Raw genomic sequence first — 26920 nt, 5'->3', positions numbered from 1 at the left:
AGCGTTGATTCAAAAGAGTATATTAATATAATAGATGGTGAGTTTCCTGATTAGATTAGTGATTTTCAGAAGAGCGAAAGCAATTTCCTGGGCAACAATTTTACATGTCAATAAGAAGGATCACCAAAAACCTATTGAAAAATTCTAGCTTTGTTATCTTTATTGCATCGTTTCAAAAATGAGTTGAACGGCCCGTTCAACATTTCCACCAGATCGCATCAGAAATGCTCGAGCTACTTCTTCTGTTGTTTGTTGCATTATTCCCATTTCCCTGTAAATAACTGTAAGTAAAGAACCGTGAAAAAAGAGGGTTTAACCTCATCTGGGCCATTCCGTCTTCGATTCTTTTGTTCATTGCTTGAACTTGGTGGCTTAGAATATTTTGAAGGTTTTCCGTCCCTGGAATAGGCGGATTGCTGGAAGAAGTAGAAGGAGCATTAGAAGGGTTTGGAGGAGGAGGAGGCAATGGGTTTGAAACAGCACTAGCGATAGCTTGAGTGAGCATATCTTGAGTGATATTTGCCGAGGCCGCTTCAAAGGGGGATGTGTATTGATGTTTAGCCGAGACTTAATTCTGGCGAGGTTCAAAATTTTCAATCGAGCATCCCTAGCTACACGGGCTCTCGCATGCGCGGCGTTAGCTTGCTGTTGGGCACGCATCTGGGCGCGGAGATGAGCTGGGGCAGAAGCTGCAAGGATTTGAGGCACTAGAAATGTTCGAATGGCGACTGAAGATTAGGATGGGCTTACGGATGGCCGGGTCGATTCCGATATTTCTTGCAAAAGTAGCGGATGACTCTTTGGTCTTCTTAGCGATGTCCATCAAAACATGCTGGATGAGAGGGTGTTTTTTGTACAGTTCTTTGTTCAGGCAATCGATGAAAAGTGCACCATCAGCTTGTCCTAAATTCCATTCATAAAAAGGGCTTCAAATGGCGCTAGAAACCTGCGGATACGCATATCTTTGCACCGATCGGATCTTTTCTCGCTAATTTTGGGTAGTTTTTGTAAACACTTCTCATCATTTCACTTGCTAGCGTGTTAAAATCGTGTCTGATTGGGTTTCTTGAGCTGCCGTAAGTTTTGATGATGTTCTTTGCTTCGTTCATTTGCTCTGGTGTTACAGTTGGGAATTCGACCTCCATTTTTTCTGCCGGTAAAGATTCTCCTGAAACGAAAATTCGCGCTCCATCTGGAGGGAGACGATCAGTAGGCTTTAACGTTCGACCACGGTGGGAGATTTTGATGTTTTTTAGCCCTGGAAATTATTATGAAAGAATCAATAGGCTGAAGCGCTAGAACCTGCAATTTCTTCGAGCGCTTGAATGATTCCTTGGTGAGATGTAGCATTGATTGACAGCGGAGCTTCTACGTTTTCGAAAGAGCCCCCATGAACTATGCTCACGTGATAGTTCATTCTACAAGCATTCATTTTCAGAAGGAGCAGTATTTGTATTGTATTTTGAACTTTTAGTCCTAATCATCACTGTAACAGTTGTCGATGATTGAAATTGATGATTGCGGTAATTTTTAATTAATGATTAGGGCCCGCAGCTTTTTGATGGCAGTATTTTCAGTTTTCTGTTTTCAAAATTTTCAAAATGAATGAACTTCTGTGTTGAAGCACGCAGCAGAGATACAGATGTAGTACAAGTAACATGCGTCGATTCGTCATTATTTTCATTTTTCCGCTAGTTTGTCCTCCAAGTCATCGTAATCGCCCGCGTCCAGGACTGGGATCGAACAGCAAAAGTGGTCCCCGATCTATTTAAATAGAATTGGCTTTGAGCTTTATTTCATACCTTGTTGATAATTTTCTCGTCATGGCGATCAGAGACAAAATTGATGGCGACGCCAGACTTTCCAAATCTTCCAGTTCGTCCTATTCGATGAATGTATGTTTCAAAGTCGGCGTGGCGATCCTACATTATTGCTCATTACATAAAAATTCGAAAACAACCGGCGTAACCTTCGTCATGGGGAGATCAAAGTTGACAACTAATGTGACTTGCTCGACGTCTATTCCTCTGGCGCAGACATTAGTCGTCACCAAAACACGCTCTTTGCCTTCTCGGAATCTATTAAATTATTAACTTTTAACAACGATAATTCGACAAGACTGTTTTCACTCAGAAACCACGAGGTCTACCTTTTTAGAATCTTAGCTCGACTGGAAACGTCAAGTTCGCCGCTGAGGAGAGCAACGATGTAGCCATCTGAGTGCATCTTCTCGGCGAGCCATTTTGCCGTATTTCTCGTGTGACAGAATATAACAGCCTTTTGGAGATAAATTAGTAAGGACGATAAACGTCTGAATAAATAACTCACCTGACCGACTGAAAGTGTGGCATAAATATTCGCAAGAGCATCGTATTTTTGATCCATATCTCTGCAATGAACCTAAAATGCACTTTTACAAACAGAATTGACAGTAGATCTACCTGATATTGCTTGATATTCGTAAGAGTTTCTTCTTCCCTCTTCAGTTGGATGATATTTGCATGTGGAACAATCTTCTCAGCAAATCTCATGACCTAGATAATGCCATAATTTCCAGGAATGAATGCGTTTTTATACCTCATCGTCATAAGTCGCGGAAAAGAAGAGAAACTGGCACTTTTCTTTGTCGAGCGTTTTGTGAATTCTAATAGTCTGATCCTTGTGGCCTTGCGTGTCAATCATGACATCTGCTTCATCCAGAACAAAAACCTACAAAATGAAACAATGATGTCCAAGTGTAGTTGAAATTTACTTTGATAGTGCTTGGGTCGATGGATTTATGTTTCACAGTCCAATCCATTGTTGTTCCCGGCGTTCCAATTACAATCTGTCCCCGTGCCTTTTCTCCCCGTCCCAGGCGGATTCCTTTCAGAGCATAACAAATTTTCAAGTCGGGCATGGCGGCACCCATCGCTTCTACTACTTTTCCGGTTTGAAGAGCGAGCTAAACATATCATGAATCTATGAAATACTAATACAGTGAAAACTCAAAATTTGCCTACTCTAAATTTGGCCGGTTTTGATCGAAATTGGCTGAATTTTGAATCTGAAAAAGACTCAAAAATTGGCCGCTTTTTCAAAAATAAAAAAATTTGCATCAAAATAGACCCAAATTATGGTATTTCTGACCATTTTAAGCTATTTTGAAGCGTTTAAATCATCTAAAATAACTTTATTTTGATAAAAATGACTTAGAACAAGCAAAAAAATTGAATAAAATTCATCAAAAACGTGAAAATCATGCCCATATTCGAAAATTTCGAAACTTTGCTTTTTTGAAGAGGAAGCTTGGCTACCCGGCAAAAAACTCAAAATTTGGCCGCTTTTTTCGGAAATTTGGAGCTGAAAACCGGCCAATTTTCGAGTTTTCACTGTACGAACATCAGTTTAAATTTTAAATATAAAGAAAAGTTTCTAGAACAAATTGTTTACTAAAAGGATCGTTTTTTTTAATTTCTTCACAGCTACAACTAAAACAAAACGAAAACTTAAAATTTATTAAATTTTAAAAATAAACAATTTTGTTCTAGAAATTTTCTTTGAAATTTTCAACTTTGCAAACCTCAAATGTAGGGCTCAAACACAAACACTGAGGCGTATCATCCCTCGTGTCAATTCGCGACAGCATAGTAAGAACGAACGCTGCTGTCTTGCCCGTCCCCGATTGGCTTTGAGCAATCAGATTTTGCGGCTGTTGCGAGACAAGCATCGGCAGCGCGGTTTCCTGAATCTTCGAAGGTCTATTGAACCCCATTTGATAGATTCCTGAACGTTCGATAAGTCAATAAACCAACATTGAAAGACGAAAAAACCTTTTAAAAGTTCAGGGCGGAGATTGAGCTCTTCGAAGCTACGGACTGAGTATAGAGGTGAGTTTGGATCGCGCTGTTGTACTTCTAGCTCGCTCTGAGTTGTGACTAGTTTTTGACGCAGTACTTTCCGTAAAAAGCTTTGATCGCCTTGCGTTGGGGTTTGCTCATCACCGTACGACTTGAATTAAATCAGTAGAGAAGCCAGGAAATCGGAAAACTTACTGTAGTAAATTCATCTTGTTCACTATTCTTCCCGGTGCTCGCTGGTTTTGTCGGTTGTATTTCGACTTTAGTCAGTCCTTCTTGAATGTCGACTGCAGTAGCCCAATCATCATCTTCAACAGACATTCTAAAAATGAAAGGATAAAGTAGTGGTATTTCAGCCTTCAGCCTCTAGAACGGCTTCAATAGCTTTATGCAGTCTCTCGATCATTTTGAAATTCTTTTCCATCTTCTCATTACACGCGTTGAGTAGAAAGCGCAAATACTCATCCGTTACTAATTTATCTTTACCGCGGGAAATTGGGACTTCGAGCGAATTGGAGCCTCTTAAATTACCTTATTTCATCTTGCGAATTTAATTTAATGAAACGACCTGATTTGCACTGTGAATTTTCCGTTGGCGCCGATAGCCAAGCCCGAATCCCGAAAGCCCACAAATCTCACTGCGTCAAGCAGCTTCTTCCCTAAACAAGCGAAAACTGCCGGCAGATTTGGATATTTTTGCATACCTAATGAGAGCGTTCTAACGATAAAGTGGGCAATGGCTCCTTCAAATTTGATGATAATGACTTGATTCTCCTCGTTTTCATCGATTCCCTTGCTAACGATATTGATGACATTATCCACGTCAACAATGATTTCGTGGCTCATGAAAATCCACGGACATCCTTCTTTTACTGTATCCGTGAAGCCTGCCTGACTGACTAATTTTGGCTCTGGAAGAAAATTACAGTACATACACCTTCAAAAATTATAGATAGATCATCATGTTTTATCTTTGGATGCTTATTTGGAGCCTGGTTCCTATACTGACTCTTCCCGAACAACAACTCGTCGTAAACGTCTCATCTTTTGAATTTAAGTATTCCACCAGTGGAATCATCGCTTCATCAATACTCCCTGCATTGAGGATTCAATTAATTTTCTCCCAAAACAACCCTTTTTTAAGCCTCGAATCCGCTTCCTTACGGGATAGATCCGCCTTCCCAAGCACTGTTTTCTTCCTCTGAAGAAATTCTTTCTCCTTGACTTCTACCGCAAAAACCTTCTTGTCTTATTACAGTTCAACAAACGACCTTACTGTGTTTACTGTCAATCAAGTTTGGATTTAATGATTTTGATGAAAAAACCGCGACCTGTTGTTTTATCCTTTTTCATCTCTCACAATTTCAACCACCTTTTTTTTTAATCTGAACCATTTTAATGAGTTCACAAAACGATATTTTCCTGATTTTTTACTGGGTCAAGGGATGAATAATAAACAGACATGGAAATATTAATAAATTGTAAATTGCACAGATGAAAAATGTTAAAAGGATATTTTGAATACTGAAAGTGCAGACAATTAAAATTGGGCAGAAAGATGGGCTCAAAGCATGAGATTCTTTGACTCTCAATTTCAATCTTCCCCAACTGGCAAGGCGTCAACGAGCTTTTTGATGAAAGAAACTCGTATTTCGGTAACAGACGATCCCTTCAGATTGTCCTAAATTGATCCTAAGATTGTCCTGAAACGCATTAGGTTAACAGACAGCTAATGCTTCCATAATAAAGCCTTTTATTGAATTCTAATTATTTAACAAGAACCTATCTTCTTGAGAACTTACCGCTACAATCTGAACTTTCGTTTCTAGCTGGATCATTTCGAGCGCTCCTCGGAGGATTCCACAGATGAATTGACAGTAGCATAGTCCGCCAAGTTCGGCAGGTAGTTCGACAAAGCTTGTTAGTGGGTTTGTGTCCAGCGTCAAGCTAAATAAGAAGTGGCAATTACTAATAAGCGGGATTGTCTCAATCGAGTTTGGATAAAACTCATGAGAAGATGAGATAATGAGTTTTTAAAGGAGAATAATTATTGATCTTCTATTTTGACGCCTCAAGGTCAAAGGTGAGACGAAGGTGGCGCACGAAAACCTAACAGGAGGCGCCAGACAATTCAAACACGCCCAGGGAAGAAGGGGATCATAACAAGAACTCTGCACCTGCAAGCTCGGGAATGCGAAAGATCAGAAAATTAAATTTTTCAAGTGATGAATAAACAACATGAAAAACATCAAGAAAATACACACATTTGGGGAGTACTGCTTTTGCCAGAAATGCAACAGAACTAGAATAAAGAGACAGTGCGACCAGTCGGAAAGAGAAATGAATTCATCCTCAAAAAGTGCTTTTAGAAGGTAAACTTATTTACACCGATGAGTTTTAAATTCATTCAGAGTTTCGCAAAATATAATTCATACAATGACTGGAACAAATGGTGTAGCTGGCATTCTCAGCCGTATTATGCTCTCTTTAGGAAACGGTCCACATACTGCTTTGCCCGTATCATCCTTATTTAATCCATAGAGAAAGTAGTAGTTCTGGATCGGAAAAAAGTAAAGCCCGCAATGACCGCCTCAAACAACAATTTCTTTCAAAACACGAGCGTTTTTTCTGTAAATAATCAAAATGGAAGCCTTCTCCCTCCCACTGTATAAACCAAAAAGCACCAAATACATGTACAAATAAATTGGTACCTGAATGAGTTTTGCGCGTCGTTCCATTTTCCAACTTGAGGCTGAACATTTATATACTGCTTGAACGCGGATTGAATAGCTTCTGCTGTTTCATGCATATTCTTGCATCTCCCATGTCGATTCTTTGCCAGAAAATCATCAATGAGGCGCACTCCAACATTGTAGCCCATTTTGTCCAACTAAAAAGCAACTAATTGAAAATGGGCAAGGGCAAAACGCATTGACCATGAACTATGGCCATAATGAATTCAACAAGTTTTAATTAACACTCAAGATTAAATCAAAAATCAAGGTGCATCGGAACGAACCTGGGCATTGACCTCGTCTGTACGCTCATAGTCTTTGAGTACTCGGGCCACTACGGCGCCGTATGTGAGCGCTAGAAGCTCCCCTTCCATTTTCGCCTCGCCTGGGCGCCCTGCTCTACCAGCCATTATCTCTTAAATTTTAAAATCAATCATGTAAAACTGATAATTTCAAATTTGGAAAGTAATTGAAGTATAAGGCAGAAAAGAAGTGTTATTTTGAAGTAAAAATAATCTCGAAATTGGGCTAATTGAAAGATGAAAATTAATAAAGGCTAGGCTACAGAAAGATATTGGCGGAGAAAGGCATATACAATATGATACAAAAAGAAAGATGGCATCAGGAAAGAGAGAAAGAAATAGACATGAAATCTGTTGATTTGCATTTCATTGCGCATGTAAAACAGTGACCGATGAACGACAAGAACTCCTTGGTAGAAATAGCCGGCAAATTCGACCTTTCGAAACTTGAAAAGTCGCTCTTCAAAGGTCCGTTTTCGTTCTCCAAGGGATTTCCTACAAAAGAGGATAGATTATTGCAGAAGTTTATGAACTTTGTACCTGTATATTTCTACTGTTCGTGTGCAAACATCGCTCCAATTATATTTTGTCAGGGCTTTCTCGGAGATATATTTTCTCGACGGGCCTTGTCCTTCGCGTATATTGGTGACCGCTTCGGTTAGCGATGCGTAGAGCTCTTTTGGAGAAGGATTTGACAGGCGAACCAAGTCCCTTGGCAACACTTTTTTAGGTTTTCGAATGCTATTTTTTTATATCCCAAACAACCAATTGCTTTAAAAACTATCCTTCCGGAATTCCGCCAACATTCGAGGAAACAATCGAAAGACCCATTCTAGCAGCCTCGCAGATCGCGATACAGAACGCTTCTGTCAATGCTGTATTCAAGAAAACATGACACGTCGATAGTAACTCAGGAAGATCCTTATGCGGAACGACACCCTTAATTTTCATCCTCAATAGATCCTCTTCTATGTTCATCTTTCTACCTTTAACTCGACGCGATCGGACAGATAATGTCTTCTGACCGTTTCTTCCAGCCTGACTCGGTACGGTCCATCACCAGCAATTACAAATTTGACAAATGGAAATTCTTCACAAAAACGGGGGATAATTGCCAAAAGGAGGTCGATCCCGCGACGGTATTCAAGACGACAGCATGTGACAATTCTTACGGTTTTCGTGTCAGTGAGTGGGGGGAAATGTGCGGCGTTGAATGAGGCTGAGATTCTTTTAAAGGGATCAAAATAGTTACTTTATTAAAAGCTTAAGACCGCGCTTGAACCCTTTCCCGTTGGGAATAACGTGAACGAGGGGTGGCGGAATGTTCGAGCGGATGATAGTATTCGCTGACGAGCAGTAGGAAACGCAGATGACATGGGTGCTCTCGTCTGAAAGGGTTCCCTCCAGTAATTTATTTGTTACAATGGCTCCTGCGTCACAGAATCCAATTAGCGAGTGGTCAGTGATAACAGTAGACAAGCCGAGCATCTTTCCGTGCCAAATTGCTTTCCTTGAGGGTCACTTGTAAGTCTAAGCTGATGACAATATGGTGATTCTGATGAATCTTCAATGATTTTTTTGTCTTGGACTAATGAGAGATGATAATTAAGGTTGTATCTTAGGTCAGCCTGAGGTAACAATTTTGGCAAAAAGTTCAGTTCGATAAAATGGTTGATTGATGTGAAACTAAAATAAAAATGAGCTTCTTTGTCTAGGCCCACAGATAATTTAGTGTGAAACTGTCGAATCCTCGAAGAGCTCACTTTTCTTTTAATTTCTCAATCCATCATAATTTTTTTATTGGAAGGCGAACTTTTCCTAAAGCTGTTACATCAGGTTAGCCTTAGATCCTGCCTTTTCTGTTGCTGTATTCGTATGTTTTATCCCTCTTTATTAAAAAAAAGCCTCTTATCTGCATAAATGAAAGTGAACCCGATTCCTTCATGAACCATTGCAGACATAGAAGAGTGCCCATGAACAAGATTGATTTTTTCCCTCTCAAAAATTTCCGGAAAGAATCTCAGAGTCGGATAAAGACAAGGAAACATACAATTTTGCGCGACAATTCCAACTGGCAAGTAATAAACAGTCAGTGTGATGGTTGTTTCGTCTTCAACATCGCTGACGGTTGCTAGAGGCGTGAGAAAAAGCTCGTGCTTTCCTGAGAACTCGGGCCCGTACGAATGTGTGATAACGATAACATGGAGACCGAGACGAAGGAGGCCGGATGCGAGGCCTATAATGTGGGATTCAACGCCGCCGAACTTCGGGTAAAAATAGTCCGACACGAGGGCCACACGGGGAGCATCTTTCATTCATTCACGAATCTTAAGAATTATTTCTCGCATTATTGAATGCTTCTTTTTCACGCACTATTTTGAATAAGAAATCTAGACAATCTTAACCGCGTGGGACGAATTTATCATTTTGATGTCGTTTAAGACTAAGGATGTCCGTTATTTCTAAGCCGCATATCCAAAAAGTCTCAAAATTGAAATGTATCTTGGTTCATCCCTTGTGACCACTTTTTGCAAATATGGAGTCATTATCACGTTCCAGTTGCACCTGACAGCGGATTAAGGTGGGCTTACTCGAGCGCCCGCTGAGATTTTTACTGTCAAATCGAACCAATTTGTCCGTTTTAGGTATTCTGAAATCTAAAAGTATGTTTTCGATGACGCTTATTCTTATGAGATAGTTTTTGGTCAAATTAAGATTCATTTTTGACGATTGATAATTTTAATTTTGTGAATGAACCTACACTTATTTAAATTTTAAACAGTTCAAATTGCTAAATTTAATGAAGTAGAGAAATAGAACATATGGCTATTAGTATTCTCTGAAAATTTGAGAAAAATCGGATGACCCGATTGAGAGTTATTGCAGCTTTCGCTTAAACGACATCAAAATGATCAATTCGTCCCGCGCTCATACGCGGGGATTCGTCCCACGCGGTTAAGTTATTCAAACGTATAGGAAGTCTTTATTACTTGCGCTAAGATTAGGCCTTTAGGTGTCAACTAAATTCGCTCATGCTTCATTTTATAATTGTATTTATAATAATTCATTATTTCATATCATAACTGTAAGAGGACAGTTTAAATAGTAAATGTTTCAATTTGGTAGGTTTCGCTTCATTTTATCATTCTTCATTTTTCATTATTTCTTTCTGACTGATCCCAGGTCCGAATTCGACCGTCTAAAATAAACATTTAGCTAAAACATAAGTCCAGTTGGTGAGGAAAATTTACAGAAAAGGAGTGGAGGTAAAAATAAAAGTGAAAGTCGGATTAAGAATTATTCGTGTCACTGGTCTGTTCAGGTGAAATAGGAATAGGTTGGCTGCGTTGAACGAGTTCTAAAACAAGGTCCATTCTTCGGAGCTTGCAGACGTTTTCCTTCTTGGCTTGAAGATTCAAACTAGCTAGACATTCTGATAGCATTTCATTGTTGAGGAGCGTAAAGTGAAGCTGAAAATCGGGTTGAAAGGAGGGCTTGGAAATAGGGCTCTTACGGGACGGTATTTGAAAATAACGGCGAGTAGTTCATCTATCTTTTCAATGAGGCTTTCGATGCTTTCGAGCTCGAAACATCCTCGCTTTCTCATGTGATAGAATTCCAGGCTGCCGTTGTAGATTTCAGCGGACTTGTGCCTGTAGAAAGCATGAAGATAAGTTCTAGTTCCATTTTTCGTACCTTATGCGCATTCTGAGCATAACCAAGTAGTTGAAGAGGGTTTTGGGAACGTTCTCAGCCGGCCAGCCTTCATCAAAAATCTCGAACGAAGCAAATGGCTCATTTACTCTCAGCCCAAGTTCCAGCATTTTCTTGAGAATAATCGCCATCGACGGAAAAATACGACAGCCAGTAAGATTGAGCGTTTTTACGACGCGCTGTGTAAATTGGTCGTAAAGACTGAACCCGATTTTTTTAAGGAAAAAGACAATTCTAGCGTACCTCCAATCAGTTGGCTCGACGACCTGGATCTTGAATTTTTGATGAAGGCTGATGCCATTTTCGACCATCAGCGGGAGGATTTTTAGCGATTGCTCGTTGATACATTTCTATGGGAAAAAATATTTATCGACAAACAAATTCTCAATCGAGAAAGGTTCGCATTCTCAATTGATGGCAACTTACATTGATGAATGTATCGCAAAATAGGTCGCTGAGAACTTTCAATTTCGTCGCTTTGAATACGCTGTTCCAAAGGTCCTTCTTGTCAAATTCCTTGACAGTGTAAAAGAGAAGCGGGAGGGTGTACTCGTAGGTATTGAACAACATGAGCGTGTCTTTGTTGACCAATTTGGGGTGTTCGTCAATAAAGTATTTACAAACGGGGTCCATGTAAATCCCATCGATGAGATCTTCTTGCTGTTCTTCACTGGCGTCGATGGTTGAAATTGCCTCAATTCGTTGTATCCAAATTGGGTCATTGTCGACTCGGGCCATGTACTCGATTCTTTTGAAGAACTTGTCTTTCTGTCTCTCAGAAATGTTCAAAGCAAAGTGATGGTAGCGGATTTCCATTTCAATATTCGCCGCAGAAAGACGCACTAGAATTTTTATCAATCAAAAAATGGGCTTGTCGAACCTTGAAATGCATTTCTGTCATCATCGGGGTCGGCATTTCCGCCATTTTCCATGGCTGCTTTGACCCTGTCCACATTTCCCTCTTCCACCGCATGAAAGAGCGCATAAGTCGGGCTTTCCATCAGCAGAACTGGATGCAGACGGGCCAGAAGCGCCGATTGCGGTGATCGGTATTCTGTGTTCTCTAGCAAAAGGGTCAACATTTTCAGCTTGATTTCCTTCAAAAAAGCACAAAACTAGGAAAAGTGCTTGAAAATATAAAGGCACTTTCCCTAAAGCGAAAAAGAGTGAAATCGCGCGGAATTTCATGCCACTTTTGTTTTTGTCAAAACTGCATGAATTTCGAACAGATGTTCACAAAATGAATGCGGGAAATCTTAACCCCGTGAATCGAAGCTGAGAGGCCTGGAATTGAATCGATGCCGCCAGCGATCCGCGACTTCCATCGATTAAAAAACGCTCTTTTTGAAAATAAAATCAAAATGAAAAAAAAAATGAATGTGTGAAATGCGTGAGTCAACCCTTTCCTTACGCGAAGATGACGTCCTCTTTCTCTCTTTTTTGGCACTTTGCTGAATGAAAAAAAATCGATTAGCTTGATGAACTATCTATTATTTTTTTTAATTAATTTGAATGAAGAAAAAAAGAATGATGCTAAAAATCAAGTTGAACTAAAAATCACTCTTGCGAAAAGACAGTCTGAGACGGGAAAAAGGAGAACAGAAATTGCAGGAACAAAGATAAAAATCTTGTTTATCGGCACCCAATCTTCCTTGAGAGCGGTTTTGAATTGGGCGCGTCATTGGCCTGAATCGGCGTTTTTCTCGCTTCGTCAACAGTTTATTCTTTGTGGGGGCAAATTCACAAATACTGGCTTTTCGAAATGGTGGAAAGAATTAGGAGAAAAGGCTCTGGACGAGCTTTTTTGCCGATTGAAAATTTTGAATCAACAACTTTCAAAAAAGGAAATTAGAAATTTCAATCGTTCCTGAATGAGTGGTTTTCCGTACAAGTAGAGGGCGATTGCAATCAAGATGATAAAGAAGTTGCCCATATCGACAGGAGGAGCACTTGTTGTCACTTTGGCGACTTCTTCGCCCTTGACTGCTTTCTCCACTTGTTCCAAAATTTCATCGACGATTGGAAAACCTGAAAAATTTCGAATTGGAAACTCGAGTACGGCTTTCTTATCACCTGTCGTTTCATATTTGGAGAAGAGAAGCTCGTCGTTGAGCTTGACTTCGAAGGAAGAGGGCCTTCCGACCTCCATGGTGACCTCGACATCCTTTGCCCGAGCAAGGATCGCCTGACGGAGCTCGTTAGCCCTAGGCTCGTACCCTCACGAGCCGCAGTACTCGATATGGACCTTTGTTTTTCCCATCTAACTGAAAATCCGCTAGTGAAGATAATCTTATTGTATATGAATTGATTTATCATAATTACAATCATTTTGAAGGTCAAGTTTGAGTGAATTCTGTGAAAGAGGTAATGAAGTGGTTTTTTTCAATAAGAATAGAAAGAAATATGGAAAATCTCGAAAGTGGCAGCTAAAGTTGGAAATGGGTTTATCAGTTAGAAAAAAACAATATCTACCGTCTTTTTTTGAAGAGAAAGGCTTGTAAGAAACAAGTGGCAGGTTATTCTGGAATTCGAGGGACTGCATAGGCTGTGTCTCTCTTGAATATGGGGACAAAATGAGCAGAGTCGCTGGATTTCTTCCATTCAAGATTCGTAATGTACTAAATGATCAATTATTACTTGAAGAAAAGCCAAGGTGGTTACTTGTTGATTGGATTCCAGTTTCTGTCTAGGGCGATAGAGAAGGTCTATGATCATGCGAGAAATCTCCTTTTGAGCTGAGACGACTTGCGCTGGACTTTTATGGCTAACGCAGAACTGGTTATTACTCCCTAAAATTGAATGGAAACAAAGATAAAAGATACCGGTTTACCGAGAAACTGGTTGAATTGTTCACGAATATCTGAAATTATATCGAGATCATGATTGTCAATTTCCACCGAGAATTTACGATCTACGTCGTGGTCCTTCAAAATTGGCAACTAAAATAAAAACAATCAGGAAAAATTCAGCTTTAATAAACTTACGAATTCGTCTCTTCCTTTGGCTCCTTTGACTTTGTACCCGCCGCATCCAAACAACGCGCCAATATTGCTCAAATCAGAAAACCCTTCCTCCGCGCGCTTTCGCCGAATTCTCTCTGTTTCATCTTTTACGTGGCGAACTTGGTATGAAGGCGCAAAGAGTAATCCGCAAAGTTCAATGATGCCGTTGATATTTGGCATCATTGTCGTAAACGATGCCTGCATATTCTCCCCAGAAACGAGGGACACATCCTGGCCGCAAATCAGTGTTCGATCGTTTGATTCTGGATGGGGATTGATGATCACGCTGTTGATCGAATTTGCTTGAACATCAGAAGAACATGTTGTCTGAAATGACAGTTATTAATGTGCAGCTATTAAGTGTGCTAAAATACCTGGAAAAGAGGCTGAATCCTCGTAGAGTACATGTTGTATGGCCCCTGAAGTTTCTTTTCTCTCCTTGGACGCCCTCTTTCGTCTTGATTCGGGTCTGACACATCTTTAACTTCTATCCAAGTTTTTCCCTGAGTCGCCTCCGGTGAGCTATTGGATTCAGAAGGAACAGTTCCTCCTGGAGATCTCGGCAATCCTGAGTCAGAAGTTCTCGTCTGTCCTCCTTGTTGCTGCGGTGTTTTCGCTGATTTCTTCGCAGCAGCCGCATTTCGCCAATTTAGTGCATTGATTACATCTGCAGCGTTTTCCTCTTTTGGTTGGCAGAAACCTTCTTTTATGAACTTTTCACGAAGATTCTCGCCCATAACTTTCACATCAGCAAGTACGTACTCGCCACGCACAGTTGAGTAAATTTCAATCTCGCAATGTGCACCTTCAACAAGACCGCTTACATATCGCTCGGGCATGTCTTTGATAGGTTGAAGTCCACGAATTTTATACTTGATCGCCAGCCATACTTGGTGGGCGATATTCAATTGTTGACCGGTATTTCTGTCTTTGTAGTGAATTTTTTCGTCCAGCATTCGAAGATCGTTGTTGCTCAATAAATGAATGTTTCCATAGTCGACAAACTGGACAAGCACTTTTTGAATACCATTTCCTTCGTCTATATCGGTCGCCAGAACAACTGCTCGATGATAAGTTCGATATTCTCCATCTCCAAAGGGTGCTAGAACCATTGCCAACCTTTCCACAGGAAAAGTAAATGGCATCAGCTTGCCTCTTTCGTCAAGCTTTCTAATGGCAGTTTCGAGTGTATCTCGGGTTTTTTCAAAAGATTGCTCGACAGCGTAGAATTCAGTGAAACTCTCAACGTAGGAAATGGTGGCGAAGTATAATCTATTGTGTTCCTTGATGCTTGGCGTGGCCCGCTTATTGCCGAATTTCAGAACGTCTAGCCAGAAAAATCTCGAGCCCTGGAAGGAATCTTGATTCGTTTGAACAGCCGGCTGCAAGTCTTCGTTCATGTTTACATTCAGGAACGATGAGGTATCCCCTCTTCTCCTGCCCATTTTCATCGCGCATATAACAGCTGGCGTAACATTGTTAAACTCATTAGAGCCTTTGTGCTCAACATATTTATTCAACGAATTTTTCGACGGAAATATGCTTGGCGTGTCGAGTTCCGGAGAAAATTCGACGAATATTCGAGTATCGTCAAAGTAGATACGAGAAATCGGACCGCAATGGCGGAAGCGATGCAAGATGCTTTTCCCGACTTTATAGTTTTCATGTGGTGGAGCGCCTTTGAAATAGACAGTTGTAGTACCATTGAAGGCGTTGGAATCCTTCGTGGCTTCTGATTCCTCCACATCTGCAAGCTGAAATGAACGATCATTATTGTCGGCGTTATTTTTTGACTCACGTTGAACCAGAACGGATAAGTAGAGCCAGCAATGATCGTTTTCAACAAGCAGATGTACGAATCTGGATGAGATCTAGCCTTCTTTCTTGTAGTACTCAATCGATCGAGAAAAGTGTTCTGAAGGAATTTTTTTACAAGCAACAATTTTTAAACCTACCCCATCTCCAAGATGATATCCTGCTGAAAGTAGTCGTTTGATAATGTCCTCACAGAGCATATGCACTTCCCGCACCGCTTTAGCATTGATGCCCATTCTTTGCGTCCATTCCAGCTCTTTTCTTTGATCAACGATTATTCCTGAGGGATGGTGGGGATTTGTAATGAATTTGGGAAATTTATGCTCCTTCTTTCTATAATCTCTTCTGTAATTTTCTGGCATCTTTTGAAACCAGGAGAGAAACGCGTTCATCATCGCTATGTGATCGGAATAAGTTCCGCTTGCCCAGTAGAGTCGTGATTTGTAAGCATTAATGTGTTCGGCTTGATCTCGATCGTCTTCGCTGACGTCCTTGTTATAGTTCCAGAATGCTTCGACACTTGAACAAGCTGCGATGATGATGCATTCGTAAGTCAAACCGACCATGTAGCCTAGTTGAATCAATTTTACACAATTTCGATCCATAGGCAAGAGATTCATCAACTTCCCATAAGGCGTAAGTATTCCATCCTCAAGATCTTCTCTCGTGATTACCATCGGCAAAGGATTGCCTTTCTCATCAACATCAGGTCTTTCATAAGCCGTCATCGTCAATGCGCCAATTTCTTTCAACGATTTGACTGCTTCAAGAACTTCTTTATCATCAGGTCTTGCCAAAGCTTCTTTCAAGAAATCAACAGGCTTGACAGATGGGAAAACAGATTTTCCAAGCAAAACGCAGTTATCCAATGGAACTCGAAGAATCTCTTCTGTCTGCGTCTTCGGAATGCCGAGCTCCCAAAAGCTCTTGTCAATTATTCGCCAACACATTCCTTCCCTCGTTCTTCCTGCTCGTCCACTTCGCTGCTCACACATTTCTTGCGAAGCCCATCGCTGTTCCAGTCGGGTCAGTTTTGCTGTATCATGCTTTGTTGTGTATTTTGTTAGGCAAAAGTCGATCACGTAAGCGCAATCGGAGATAGTAATTGAAGATTCCCCCATGTTCGTACTCAGAACGATTTTCCGCCGCCAACGACCCGGCAACGGACGCAGAGGATCGATGATCTTCTTCATTGTGTTTCGGTCTCTTGGCAGACTTGAATGCAATCTTTCGACAACGACATCAAGTTCTTCCTGGCCATTTCGCTGCATCGAACAATTTAGAATTAACCTCCTCATTTGGTTTATTTCGTATAAGCCTGGCAAGAAGATTAATACAGCTCCAGGAGCCTCGGCTCCTGTTTGATATTCAAAATCGTTCAGTCCTCTCAAAATATCCATGCAAAGGGTTCGCTGCGCAGGGCCGATTTCTGTCTGCTCAAGTTGCGCTTTAAATCGCACTTCGTGTCCGCTTTTGTTCGGAAATCGTCGCTGAATATCAGCAACGTACTCATTTGTGACGGCATAAGGACGTCCTCTCGCACTTATGACAGCTGGAATGACTTGTCTTACTGTCAGATAATTCTTAAATTTTTCAGGCGTCATTGTAGCGGACATGAGAAAAAGCCGGATGTCTTTGTTGACGCTGATCAGATGCTTCGCCAGAAGAAGGAGCATTTCTGTCTCGACATCTCGCTCGTGGACTTCGTCGATGATGAGGCATCGGACAGATCTCAGTTCTCTATCTGATTGCATTTTATTCGACACGATTCCGGGAGTCATGTAAATGATCCTCGCATCTTGGGAACAGTTCTTGTCCAGTCCAACATGATATCCAACGAGTCCCTGTCCACAATGTTTCCATAGAGGCGCTCTACTGTCCGCAACTCTCTCTGCGATGGTTATCGCTGCGATTCTTCTCGGCTGTGTCACCCAAATGCACCCGCCTTGGTTATTCCTGACCATGTGATCCATGATCAACTGCGGGACGATAGTACTCTTCCCACTTCCAGTCTCGCCCGAGATCAGGGTCACCTGCTGCCGATCGAAGCTCGAAATGATCTCTTGAGCGCTCTCCATGATCGGAAGATGTCTTCCGCTGTTGTCATATCCAACATTATCCGGAATCTTGAGCTCTCCAGTCGCGACGCCTCCAGCGCCTCTTCTGACATCATAGTACTTTTTGTAGATCTCTGTACTGTCAGCCGCCTTTGCCAGCCTCTCATTTCCATGGCGAAGAGCAGCTTGAACTTTTGATTCCTGGAAGGCTGTGGCTCTTGAATTCGCATCCGATCCGAACTTGCTGTAGTTGTGATACATGCTCGAGTTTTGATTGCTGAGATTACTCGAGCCACCCTGATTTTCATCAAGCAGCAGATTATTCTCATCGAAATCATTCATTCCGCCACTGCCAGTGTTCCGGCTGCCAGTGTTGCCGCTGGAATAGTTTTCGAAGCCACTTCTACTCACATTCGAAGATCGTGTTCGCGCGGAACGGGAGCTTATGCTCGAGCTTTTGCTTACCGAGCTTCCATGAGAGAGATTGCTCGACCTTATGTCCAATTTATATAAAATACGAGCTGATATACAGTTACCTCTGTCCATGAGGAGTCCGATGACCGTGTGAAATCAGAGGTCGAGGCTGTCTTCTCCTCTCATTACTGTTTATGCTAATTCTACTTTCGCTTATTCGGATAGTTTGAATCGTTGGCGCAAAGTCATCGAATTCATCAGAATCATCCATTTCGCGCCTTTGAAGATGAAAATTTAAAATTGCTCTATTTGAAGAATTGAATTATACTGAATTTTTGAACTGATATGAGATTTTTAAAAGTCTTGCGAGAAATGTGTTCAATAAAGAAAATAAAGATACATAAAGCTAGAGTTAACAGAAATAAAAAAATTACTTTGGAGATTTGAATGAATTGAAGGGTATTTCTAGGACCTGCAGTGATTTCAAGAAAAAAAAAGAGAAACATAAAAGATGGCAGTAAAAAGCAACGAAGAACAGAACTGGACGATTTCAGACTTCCTCAAGCACCTTTACTTTTTCTTTCGCCGGGAAGTTGGAGCATCTGAACTTATTTTAGCCCCTGCTTGAGAATTCAATGAATTCGTTCGAATAAGTAAAGAAGTATCCCTTTTCTTTTTTATTATTACAGAAATATTCGAGAGTTCCTCACTACGAACCTTCAATTTCTTGAGCTCGCTGGGAGCTCTGAGCGAGGTTCATAAGAAGCTGCAAAGCTGATCCGGCTAGCTGCAGCGTCGCACCGGCTTTTTCAATCAGCACGGTGGTAGTTTCTCGAAGAGCGTCGCGATTTATTCCGAGTCTAGCAGCACCATCACTTGACGAGGTTTTGGTGAAGACAATTATGTCGAAGATGGCTTCCACTGGCGACTTGTTGAGTTCAAGCGAATCGAGGGGCACTCCACCAAGAGCTTTCAGAGCGCCGAAGGGAGTAATTGGGCAGGCCATGACCAGAATCAGAAATTTTAACTTGGATAAGTTTAGGGCAGTCCTATTTTTAGACGAATACCTCTGAATAAAAAGGGACCCAAGAAACGAAGCAATCGGCAAAGTACTCTATCAAGTAGTAATGCGCGAAGACGACCCAATATTTCAGCCAAAAATCTTTTGCTTCTGAAAATCGCTCTTCTTCTTCATTTCTTAGAAAAGTGGTAAGAACGGAGGGAAGGGAACTTTCTCACCTTTGAGCAATTTTCATCGTAATCGAAGCTGGGATAAAAAGCGCCATACTATGCCAAGCTGCTCCGTAAATCAATCCCATGTTTCCGAAAAGCCCTTTCTGAAACAACAAGTTTCTCTCTTGGTCAAAATTGAAAATTCAAAAACCCTTGAAAGCGGCCCTCACAAGCCGGAGATCGAAATCAGAACAAAAAGGGCAAGACTGAAAGGGTGACTCACGCATAATTTTGTTTTATAAACATCTTTATTCAATATTGTTATTCTTAGAAGATTCAACAGGAAAAAGAAAAAAAGGTAGAAGTACAATTGAATTGAAATGAAGGAAAGACCCTCTCATCTCTTTTTGGACATGCGTAGGGTTCGCGCCCAAAAAAACTATCTTTTGATAGACAAATCGTATTATTCCCAAATTTCTACAGGTGAAATAGATCTGTTTATAAAATAAAAAAACATATTTTTGAGAAAAAACAATTAAAGGGTTGAAGAGATATAGGCAAATTAATGTTGAAAAACCATGTTAGTCAAATGCTTCCCAGAAATTTTTTTGAAATATATATAATTTCGACAAAGAACAACAGAAATCCGTCGTAAAATTATGGGAAACAGATGACTAACATACTGTAATTTACAATTGAAAGACATTTTTGGACCTATTTTGCGCGTTGCGCAGCGCACAGCGCCGCGTTCGCCCTCAGGGCGCGGCTAGGGTGGACACCACCGAAACAACAAAGAAATTCTTTCTTTTCGAAGAAAGATTCGTAAAAATAAATATTGAAAAAAGTAATAGATTTAAATAAAATTTCTGATAAAAATAAAACTAAAATTTTATTTTGAATGAAAAAAAATTCTCTAGTCTTCTTTTTAAAAAAAATGGGATAGCCCTTCCCTGGCTTTTAAATTTAAATGGGCTTGACGGCCCTTCGGGCCGTCTCAGCCCCTTCCCTGGCTTTTAAATTTAAATGGGCTTGACGGCCCTTCGGGCCGTCTCAGCCCCTTCCCTGGCTTTTAAATTTAAATGGGCTTGACGGCCCTTCGGGCCGTCTCAGCCCCTTCCCTGGCTTTTAAATTTAAATGGGCTTGACGGCCCTTCGGGCCGTCTCAGCCCCTTCCCTGGCTTTTAAATTTAAATGGGCTTGACGGCCCTTCGGGTTTTTATCATCTATCATTTTATATTGATTTTAGGAATTTTTCAATTATATACGGTTTATCTATTTTAATAAAGTAATTTATCTTTTATTTATTTTGATTAAATCGAAGGGTGAAAATATTTTGGCGGAATCGGATAGAATTTTGTGTGGCCACCCTCTATCATGCGCGATTCCGCGTGCGCGCACATGATTACGTAACAGAAAAATATTGCCAAAAAAGGTAGTTTTTTGTAAATTTTAGGGAAACTATAGATGCTTCCCAAAATTTTTTCTTCAATTTTTGATCAGAAAAGTCTGCTGATCATCCTGCTTTTTGAAATTTTTAATTTTGGGTTGACTAACATGCTCAACCCATTTTTCGCCATTTTTGGACCTCATTTTCTCTTCAACCCTTTTATATTTAGAAAATTTTCAAAAGAATATATTCTTTTTATGCCCTTATCTAAAACATATCTGAAAGTTAGACAGATAGAATAAGTATTTCGGGCACTTGATTTTTGGGCGCGAACCCTAGACATGCGATAAGTTCGTAAATTGAAGACAGTGATAGTTTTTTTTTCGAAAAGTGTAAGTTTCAATCGGTCTTTTTTGAAGAAAATTTTGAAATGAGAAGGCGTTGAAGTTTGTGGTCATTGGATTGATGCTGATCCCAGTAGTACGAGTCCAGCTGCCAAAATGAGTTGACTAAGACTTTCAAAGTGCACCAGCACACCAAATTGAACCAGACAGCTAGTACTGAGTTTCCAGTCAGGAAGATAAGGCCGTATAAAACTGCTGATATCGTAAATGCTCTTTTAGCAAAATTAAGACGAAGGTTCGGTTGAATATTGCTTACTTGAACATTTTGCTCACAGCTTCTTGACCTTGATATGCTTTGGTGTTGTTAACGATTTGATACAACGTCAAACAGAAGCCACAGAAAATTGTGAATGAAAAGCTTCGTCCAAGCAAGCCTGATCCGAGGCAAGAAGTGATGAAGATCCACTTCGGAGAAACATTGTAGTCCCAGGGAAGAATAATTGTCAAAAGAGCTGCATTTGCGAAGAATTCACGAGTTAGCGCCGTCAGAATCACGACCATTTTCGCCACTGCTGAGGTTGTTTCACCTCTCAGTTCTTCCGCCGTGTAATTTACACTACAGGGACATTACAGTCTTTGAAATACAACAGAACTCTTCACCTCCGACAGGCTAACAAGCCAAAAGCAGATTCAAGCGCCCAGAAGTAGCAAAACCAGTACAACCGTGGCTGGAGAACATCTGCCTTTGCCAGCCGATATTTTAAGACGTCGCGGAGAGCGTGTCTCCACATGAGGGCGCAACACATCGAAGCGCAAAACCACATTGAGCATAAAAACGCTGGCACATTGTCTCTCCTTTTGTCTGAAACAATCAAAATTCGACTTTGAAATCAAGGAAGAGAACCACCTGTGAATTCCTGAAACCCGAACAAAAGAGGATCGCCGCCAAATAAAGTCATGACAATCGGTATTACGAACTTCAACCTCTCAAGCAACTAGAATATTTCCCTTCTGAAATGCAAGAATGACGAAAAAAGGTTCAAAAAGTGTAAAATATATTAAATAGTAAAATTCAATTGAAACATTGTTGAAAGTAATAATAGATTGAAGATTGAATAAAGGCAGTGGATATAAAAGTGTTGAACTATTCTAGATTTTCAGTGCGACAGAAAAGCTTCGCTTCCAAGCTAGCACCGCGGATTTTCTTGTTGAAGGCTAATTTTGACGGTCGCTCGACGCGAATGGAAGAGAATTCAATAGCAGCAGCTTCTTCTTCAGCTTGACTTTTGGTGAGTGACAAATTGGACTTGGAAATTTTCATATCAGAAGTTGGTATTGTGACGATGTCGCCGACCAGCGGACCCTGACCTTTGACCATGTTGTAGACTAGAAATTTCCTTTCGAAAAAAGACGGATAACTTGGTTCTTTACCGGTAACTAAATGAGCTTCGGACGATGTGTCAACGCCGACAAAGGCGAATGGAATGTAGTCAAAGTGCGTTAAATGTCCGACGACGACCAGATCAGTGCTAGTTTTCGCATCTTTCTCGCACTTTTTCAACAATTCGGCCAGTCTTTTCGGCCGCATCTTTCCTTTATTCTTGCAGAGAAGAGCAGCTCTGGAGCAAAAATCCACCAGAACTTCGGATCGTTCTTTTGCTCGCTTTGATTCTGGATCTGTCAAAGTTGATGAAAAATTCTATGATGTGCTTTTTTTCTTACCAAACCTCGCAGAAAGGAGGAGCGAATCATAGGCATCGGACCATTTTTCCGCAAAGATTTCTAACTGGGCTTTGTTATAATGAACATCTGGATTGTAGAACTGTCCGTATTTTTGCGCTTTTTCGTAGGAAACAAGGGCGGTTTTCACATGCGGCTCGGTTTCAAAGGTGAGGATGTATAATTGAAGATGTGCGTTTCCAAGATTGTACCAAGCCAAACCGCTTTCTGCGTCTAAGAGAATGGAAATTGGAAAATGACATTTTGAGATGAAAGAATACCTAATGAAACGGCTTCTTTGGCTTTTTGAACGCTAAGCTGGAGGTTATCATATTTCTCCTTTGAATTCTTCGAAGGATACGATCTTAGAAGCATCGATAAATTACACAAGGCGTGAACATTTTTCTTCTTTTTCAACGATTCCTCGAAGTTCCTCTTCGCTTGAACCATTCCATCAAAGGGCTTTTTTGGATCTCCTTTGCCTTCGACTGCCATTCTCCAGCACTGCTCGCCAAGTAATGTCCAAGCGTCGAAATTCAAAGGGTCGAGTTTGAGAACCCGCTCGATTGATTCTTTCGCTTTTTCGTCGAATTCCGGAAGGATGTTTCGCAAACGCGCCAAAGCGTAATGCTTCGCCACATTTCCTAAACATTTGCTGATTGAGATAGCAGCTGTTTCAAACAGCTTGTTTATTTGATAAACAGGCGTTTTCAAAGTATATTTTAAAATATAATCGCTGAATTATCACAAATGAAGGCACAAAACCCAAATTTGACTAGTTTTTCGGTCCGAAAATCCACTATTTTTGGTGTAAAAAAGGCCAAATGGCTTAATTTGTGCTTTTTGGTCTATTCTCAATTTTTGAAATCGTCATACCTAATTCAGATTCTTCAACCCTTTTGAGTAGAACTTTGACCTCGCTTCGAATTCTTTCATCCCTTTGGCCCAGCGTTTCAATCGAGAACTTTTCCGCCCAGTGATCCCATTGGCCCTTCAAATTAGCGATTTCTTCCTCGATCGTCTGCTCTATACTACTCATACTGTAAGTCTGTAAGTAAAGAATTGGAGAAAAGAAGGGCCCGTAGTAGCGAGAAACCTCGGATCAATGAGAATTATGGTGCGCGGCGCTATTCGTCAAGCCCAGCGCGAATGCTCCATTCTCATTGGCCGCGGCGCTCGGATTTTCTGTCTTGTGCTTTTCTACTTTTCTTTCTTTTTATTTTACCTTTGAGGAGAGATATTTCGCATTCGGGAATTCATTAGAGACAAGACTTTTACTTTTATTCTGGCCTATTTCTTTATTTTTCCGTTGGAAATTATTTTACATTCATTTTTAAAATTCTAGAGATAAATTGAAATAACCATTTTTCTTTATTCAGAACGATAAATTAAATTCGGATAATGCCAGTCAAGGTACCAAAGAAAGCAGAGACATCGTCATCGGGTAAGATTTGTCTTATTATGACGTAATCATCAATTCTGATTTCAGACGACAGCTCTTCTGAAGAAGAAACCGTCCAGAAGCAGGTTGCCGCCGCCAAGGTCAAAGCTGCAAAGAAGGTTGCCAAGAAGGCACCAGCTAAGAAGGAAGAATCGTCTTCCTCGGATTCTTCTTCAGAAGAAGAGGTTATCATTTATTCTTGATCCCATCTGTTACCACTATTTTCAGGCCCCCGCCCCGAAAAAGGCCCCAGCTGCCAAAAATGGAAAGGCTAAAAATGGCGCCGCCAAGAAGCCTGTGAAGAAAGAATCTTCTTCGAGCGATAGCAGCTCCTCCGAAGAGGAAGAACCAGCGCCAAAGAAGAAGGCCACTCCCAAGAAAGCAGCTCCAGCTAAAAAGGCAGCTCCTAAGAAGGAGGAATCATCTTCCTCTGAGGACTCTTCTTCTGAAGAGGAAGAAGCTCCAAAGAAGAAAGCCAGCCCCAAGAAAGCTGCTCCTGCGAAGAAGGCCGCTCCAAAGAAAGAAGAGTCCTCCAGCAGCGAGGAATCCTCGTCAGAGGAAGAAGAAGAAGCGCCAAAGAAAAAGGCAGCGCCAAAGAAAGCCGAAGCAAAGAAGGAAGAGAGCTCCTCTGGAGAATCTAGCTCTTCTGACGAAGAGATGGAAACTGACGCCCCCAAGAAGCGGGCAAAGGAACAGAAAGACGAAGGTCCAGCCGCGAAGAAAGCGAAGGCTGATGAAGATGAAGAAGACGATGGTGGAGACAAGGACAAGCGAACTCTTTTTGTTCGAAATCTTCCCTTCACCGTCGACGAAGACCAGGTTATTTTTGACTTGATTGAGTTGTCATTATATTTGATTTTAGATGTACGAACTTTTCAATAACTACGGTACTTGCCAAGTCCGATTATTGACCGACAGAAACACTGGAAAGCCAAAGGGAGTTGGTTTCGTCGAATACGAAACCATCAAGGAAATGAAGGCAGCTATTGGTGAGTCATTATCTATTCAAGACCTTGTTTTCATCATCTTAAATTTTAGCTGATGCCGACAACTTGTATGTTGGCGACCGACAGGCATTTGTGAAGTGCGCTGCCGATCCCAAGCCAGAAGGAAGACAGTCGTTCGGTGGAAACGATCGGGGAGGTCGTGGCCGCGGACGAGGACGTGGAGGTGATAGAAAGTCATTCGGCGACCGACAGTCGTTCGGAGAACGAAAGGAGCGAAACGACGAAGCGACCGTTTTCGTCAAGAACTTGCCATTTAGCGCAACCCAGGACAGTGTTTGGGAAATGTTTGGCGACAACGTCAAGGTAAGAAGGAATATACAAGAAAAGGGATTGATTTTTATCGTTAGAACGTACGATTGCCAACTGATCGAGAAACCGGACGAATGAAGGGCTTCGGATACGTCGAGTTCAACTCCGTTGATGAAGCAAAGACCGCAGCGAAGGGCACTTACTCTTTGGAAGGACGAGACCTGACGGTCAACATGGCTGGCGACCGACCATCTTTCGGCGGCACTCCCCGTGGTGGTCGAGGCGGCCGAGGTGGCGGTCGTGGCCGTGGAGGTGGACGAGGTGGAAGCACTCCTGGCGCGGCTGCCCGAAAAGGTGCCATCCAGGACTTTGCTGGAAAGAAGATGACGTTTGACGACTCCGATTGAGTTGCTCAAACTTAACTATAAACGAAAGGTTAAACTCTGTATGTTTCTTTTTGCTCCCTTGCGCTCCAATTTTTAAATCGTGCCCTGACAAATAAACTCCAACTCCCCAAAAGATCAATCATCTCTCTTGTTAAATCTTGTGCAGTTGTACAAAAAGTGGTTTACATTTGTTAGGTCTTATTTGATCCAGAATCGCTTCTTGCTGTTTTGAACAAGCATCAAGTCTCTGTATCGGTCGATGTGGCGTCGCTCGATCATTTCCCAAACATGATGACCCTTTTCCGAGACGTTCAAGTGTACATGAGCCGCGTTTTCTTCAATTTCTTTGTTCTCTTCCGCAATTCTTTCTCGCTCGATATCTTGAGAAAAATACTCGCAATTTCGGGGAATTATTTTTTTGATTTACCGATGTAGTGTTTTTCGTTCCATTTGAATTCGATCAACTGGGTCAAATCTCGATTGAGATTGGGTCCGAGAAACATCGGCCAAGATACTCGCATTTGGTCCTTGTTGTTTTTAACTCGGTGGTACGTTGCTTATCAAAATGGGTTCACTCGATTCCTTATCAATGTACCTTTAATGACGCCATAAGTAAAGTGCTCCATCATCTTTCCGAAATTCACGACGAAGCAGTCCTCCATCGGCTTGACTGGGTACCACAAGCCTTTGTGTTGCAACTCGAGCCCGCCGACCATATCCTGCCGCAAGATCGTCATCATGCAGTTATCATAATGCGCATTTGTCCCCCATTTTCCAGGTGGAGTCTTGTCATAAAACAGAGCATCTACAATTGATCCAGCAGCTTCATAGTTGTCGAGCAGACGGCCTTCTCGGAGCCCGAGAACGTTTTCGCAGCATTCCAAAAGATCCTGCCCCAGGACGCAGAGCTCTTCCAAATAATCGTAGAAAACGTTGTCGATTTCTTCAAAATCCAGCTTTATCGAAGCGTCGTTTCTTTCATCAAAATTATTTCATAATAACAGTATCGACTTACGGTGAATTAACGAAAGGAGTGTCAGTAAAGGCAGAACCTTCAGAAATCATCTTTCCCTCGTACGCCTGCACTTTCATTCGTTCCTCGTGAGTAGTTTTGTAAAAATCCTCCGAAACCTTTTCCATTCGATCGGTGAGCTCTTTTGGAACGCCATGATTCTTCAGTACAAGAAAGCCAATATCCGTGAGGGCTTTGTAAAAGAGATCTTCAGTAGGCTTGTCTCTATTTCTCAACAATTCGGTATCAATCAACGGGAGCTCAAAAGGGGGTGCTTTTGACATGATAGAGATTTTTTAATAAATGAGCTTCCGGTTTGAGTAA

General features: G+C 41.3%; 13 protein-coding genes across 16 annotated transcripts; 1 reads left to right on the top strand and 12 right to left on the bottom strand.

Moving 5' to 3' along the window:
* Positions 1–4: 4 nt before the first annotated feature.
* LOC145700191 (uncharacterized) lies at positions 5–1432 on the bottom strand. The gene is made up of 6 exons (XM_081777447.1): positions 1303–1432; positions 947–1258; positions 751–903; positions 614–707; positions 318–533; positions 5–271 (listed from the first exon to the last, which is right to left on the bottom strand). The coding sequence occupies exons 1-6, from the start codon at positions 1430–1432 to the stop codon at positions 160–162; spliced, it is 1017 nt and encodes a 338-aa protein (XP_081633573.1). The 3' UTR covers positions 5–159.
* A 12-nt stretch (positions 1433–1444) lies between these two features.
* LOC145700183 (ATP-dependent RNA helicase DDX19A-like) lies at positions 1445–4190 on the bottom strand. The gene is made up of 11 exons (XM_081777438.1): positions 4035–4190; positions 3813–3990; positions 3563–3765; positions 2753–2944; positions 2578–2709; positions 2442–2534; positions 2329–2400; positions 2150–2277; positions 1970–2078; positions 1803–1922; positions 1445–1764 (listed from the first exon to the last, which is right to left on the bottom strand). The coding sequence occupies exons 1-11, from the start codon at positions 4158–4160 to the stop codon at positions 1681–1683; spliced, it is 1437 nt and encodes a 478-aa protein (XP_081633564.1). The 5' UTR covers positions 4161–4190; the 3' UTR covers positions 1445–1680.
* LOC145700202 (tRNA wybutosine-synthesizing protein 3 homolog) lies at positions 4190–5227 on the bottom strand. Its single transcript, XM_081777458.1, has 6 exons — positions 5171–5227; positions 4999–5087; positions 4849–4935; positions 4544–4748; positions 4408–4498; positions 4190–4360 (listed from the first exon to the last, which is right to left on the bottom strand). Exons 1-6 carry the CDS (start codon positions 5190–5192, stop codon positions 4192–4194), a joined length of 663 nt encoding a protein of 220 aa, XP_081633584.1. The 5' UTR covers positions 5193–5227; the 3' UTR covers positions 4190–4191.
* A 77-nt stretch (positions 5228–5304) lies between these two features.
* LOC145697335 (trafficking protein particle complex subunit 3-like) lies at positions 5305–6987 on the bottom strand. Of its 2 annotated transcripts, none has more exons than XM_081774524.1 (4): positions 6859–6987; positions 6551–6729; positions 5642–5786; positions 5305–5542 (listed from the first exon to the last, which is right to left on the bottom strand). In XM_081774524.1, the coding sequence occupies exons 1-4, from the start codon at positions 6982–6984 to the stop codon at positions 5459–5461; spliced, it is 534 nt and encodes a 177-aa protein (XP_081630650.1). In that variant the 5' UTR covers positions 6985–6987; the 3' UTR covers positions 5305–5458. The 2 variants fall into 2 exon arrangements, with proteins under 2 accessions (XP_081630650.1, XP_081630649.1); XM_081774523.1 differs by having other exon boundaries at positions 5305–5520.
* A 25-nt stretch (positions 6988–7012) lies between these two features.
* On the bottom strand, positions 7013–9223 carry LOC145697334 (uncharacterized). Its single transcript, XM_081774522.1, has 6 exons — positions 8809–9223; positions 8159–8386; positions 7863–8103; positions 7665–7815; positions 7417–7600; positions 7013–7371 (listed from the first exon to the last, which is right to left on the bottom strand). Exons 1-6 carry the CDS (start codon positions 9189–9191, stop codon positions 7131–7133), a joined length of 1428 nt encoding a protein of 475 aa, XP_081630648.1. The 5' UTR covers positions 9192–9223; the 3' UTR covers positions 7013–7130.
* An 881-nt stretch (positions 9224–10104) lies between these two features.
* On the bottom strand, positions 10105–12090 carry LOC145700186 (uncharacterized). Its single transcript, XM_081777442.1, has 7 exons — positions 11999–12090; positions 11471–11655; positions 11017–11432; positions 10834–10940; positions 10573–10791; positions 10391–10529; positions 10105–10346 (listed from the first exon to the last, which is right to left on the bottom strand). The coding sequence occupies exons 2-7, from the start codon at positions 11589–11591 to the stop codon at positions 10167–10169; spliced, it is 1182 nt and encodes a 393-aa protein (XP_081633568.1). The 5' UTR covers positions 11592–11655; positions 11999–12090; the 3' UTR covers positions 10105–10166.
* LOC145700210 (migration and invasion enhancer 1-like) lies at positions 12070–12882 on the bottom strand. Its single transcript, XM_081777466.1, has 3 exons — positions 12664–12882; positions 12460–12618; positions 12070–12391 (listed from the first exon to the last, which is right to left on the bottom strand). Exons 1-3 carry the CDS (start codon positions 12737–12739, stop codon positions 12366–12368), a joined length of 261 nt encoding a protein of 86 aa, XP_081633592.1. The 5' UTR covers positions 12740–12882; the 3' UTR covers positions 12070–12365.
* On the bottom strand, positions 12881–18159 carry LOC145700172 (ATP-dependent RNA helicase TDRD9-like). Of its 2 annotated transcripts, XM_081777423.1 has the most exons (9): positions 18001–18159; positions 15548–17957; positions 15391–15507; positions 13967–15346; positions 13575–13919; positions 13421–13529; positions 13252–13379; positions 13063–13208; positions 12881–13016 (listed from the first exon to the last, which is right to left on the bottom strand). In XM_081777423.1, the coding sequence occupies exons 1-8, from the start codon at positions 18147–18149 to the stop codon at positions 13107–13109; spliced, it is 4740 nt and encodes a 1579-aa protein (XP_081633549.1). In that variant the 5' UTR covers positions 18150–18159; the 3' UTR covers positions 12881–13016; positions 13063–13106. The 2 variants fall into 2 exon arrangements, with proteins under 2 accessions (XP_081633549.1, XP_081633548.1); XM_081777422.1 differs by having other exon boundaries at positions 12881–13208.
* Positions 18160–18182: 23 nt separating this feature from the next.
* LOC145700205 (uncharacterized) lies at positions 18183–19283 on the bottom strand. Of its 2 annotated transcripts, XM_081777463.1 has the most exons (5): positions 19263–19283; positions 19118–19215; positions 18946–19075; positions 18596–18905; positions 18183–18480 (listed from the first exon to the last, which is right to left on the bottom strand). In XM_081777463.1, exons 2-5 carry the CDS (start codon positions 19195–19197, stop codon positions 18449–18451), a joined length of 552 nt encoding a protein of 183 aa, XP_081633589.1. In that variant the 5' UTR covers positions 19198–19215; positions 19263–19283; the 3' UTR covers positions 18183–18448. The 2 variants fall into 2 exon arrangements, with proteins under 2 accessions (XP_081633589.1, XP_081633588.1); XM_081777462.1 differs by lacking the exon at positions 19263–19283 and having other exon boundaries at positions 19118–19256.
* Positions 19284–19322: 39 nt separating this feature from the next.
* On the bottom strand, positions 19323–21805 carry LOC145700196 (uncharacterized). The gene is made up of 4 exons (XM_081777453.1): positions 21690–21805; positions 21443–21644; positions 21099–21398; positions 19323–21054 (listed from the first exon to the last, which is right to left on the bottom strand). The coding sequence occupies exons 1-4, from the start codon at positions 21739–21741 to the stop codon at positions 20838–20840; spliced, it is 771 nt and encodes a 256-aa protein (XP_081633579.1). The 5' UTR covers positions 21742–21805; the 3' UTR covers positions 19323–20837.
* A 15-nt stretch (positions 21806–21820) lies between these two features.
* Positions 21821–23779, bottom strand: LOC145700185 (tetratricopeptide repeat protein 5-like). The gene is made up of 6 exons (XM_081777440.1): positions 23727–23779; positions 23378–23532; positions 22783–23145; positions 22505–22735; positions 22214–22459; positions 21821–22168 (listed from the first exon to the last, which is right to left on the bottom strand). The coding sequence occupies exons 1-6, from the start codon at positions 23759–23761 to the stop codon at positions 21927–21929; spliced, it is 1272 nt and encodes a 423-aa protein (XP_081633566.1). The 5' UTR covers positions 23762–23779; the 3' UTR covers positions 21821–21926.
* Positions 23780–23828: 49 nt separating this feature from the next.
* On the top strand, positions 23829–25717 carry LOC145700181 (uncharacterized). The gene is made up of 6 exons (XM_081777434.1): positions 23829–23945; positions 23991–24127; positions 24171–24761; positions 24805–24931; positions 24981–25252; positions 25297–25717. The coding sequence occupies exons 1-6, from the start codon at positions 23903–23905 to the stop codon at positions 25603–25605; spliced, it is 1479 nt and encodes a 492-aa protein (XP_081633560.1). The 5' UTR covers positions 23829–23902; the 3' UTR covers positions 25606–25717.
* A 23-nt stretch (positions 25718–25740) lies between these two features.
* Positions 25741–26880, bottom strand: LOC145697957 (putative iron/ascorbate oxidoreductase DDB_G0283291). Its single transcript, XM_081775162.1, has 4 exons — positions 26600–26880; positions 26180–26559; positions 26012–26140; positions 25741–25964 (listed from the first exon to the last, which is right to left on the bottom strand). Exons 1-4 carry the CDS (start codon positions 26878–26880, stop codon positions 25783–25785), a joined length of 972 nt encoding a protein of 323 aa, XP_081631288.1. The 3' UTR covers positions 25741–25782.
* Positions 26881–26920: the final 40 nt, after the last annotated feature.

The sequence above is a fragment of the Oikopleura dioica genome, chromosome 2, assembly GCF_907165135.1.
Source record: "Oikopleura dioica chromosome 2, OKI2018_I68_1.0, whole genome shotgun sequence".
Taxonomy (NCBI): Eukaryota; Metazoa; Chordata; class Appendicularia; order Copelata; family Oikopleuridae; genus Oikopleura; species Oikopleura dioica.
The sequence above is the reverse complement of the archived record's forward strand: the minus strand, read 5'-3'. Positions and strand labels throughout refer to the sequence as shown.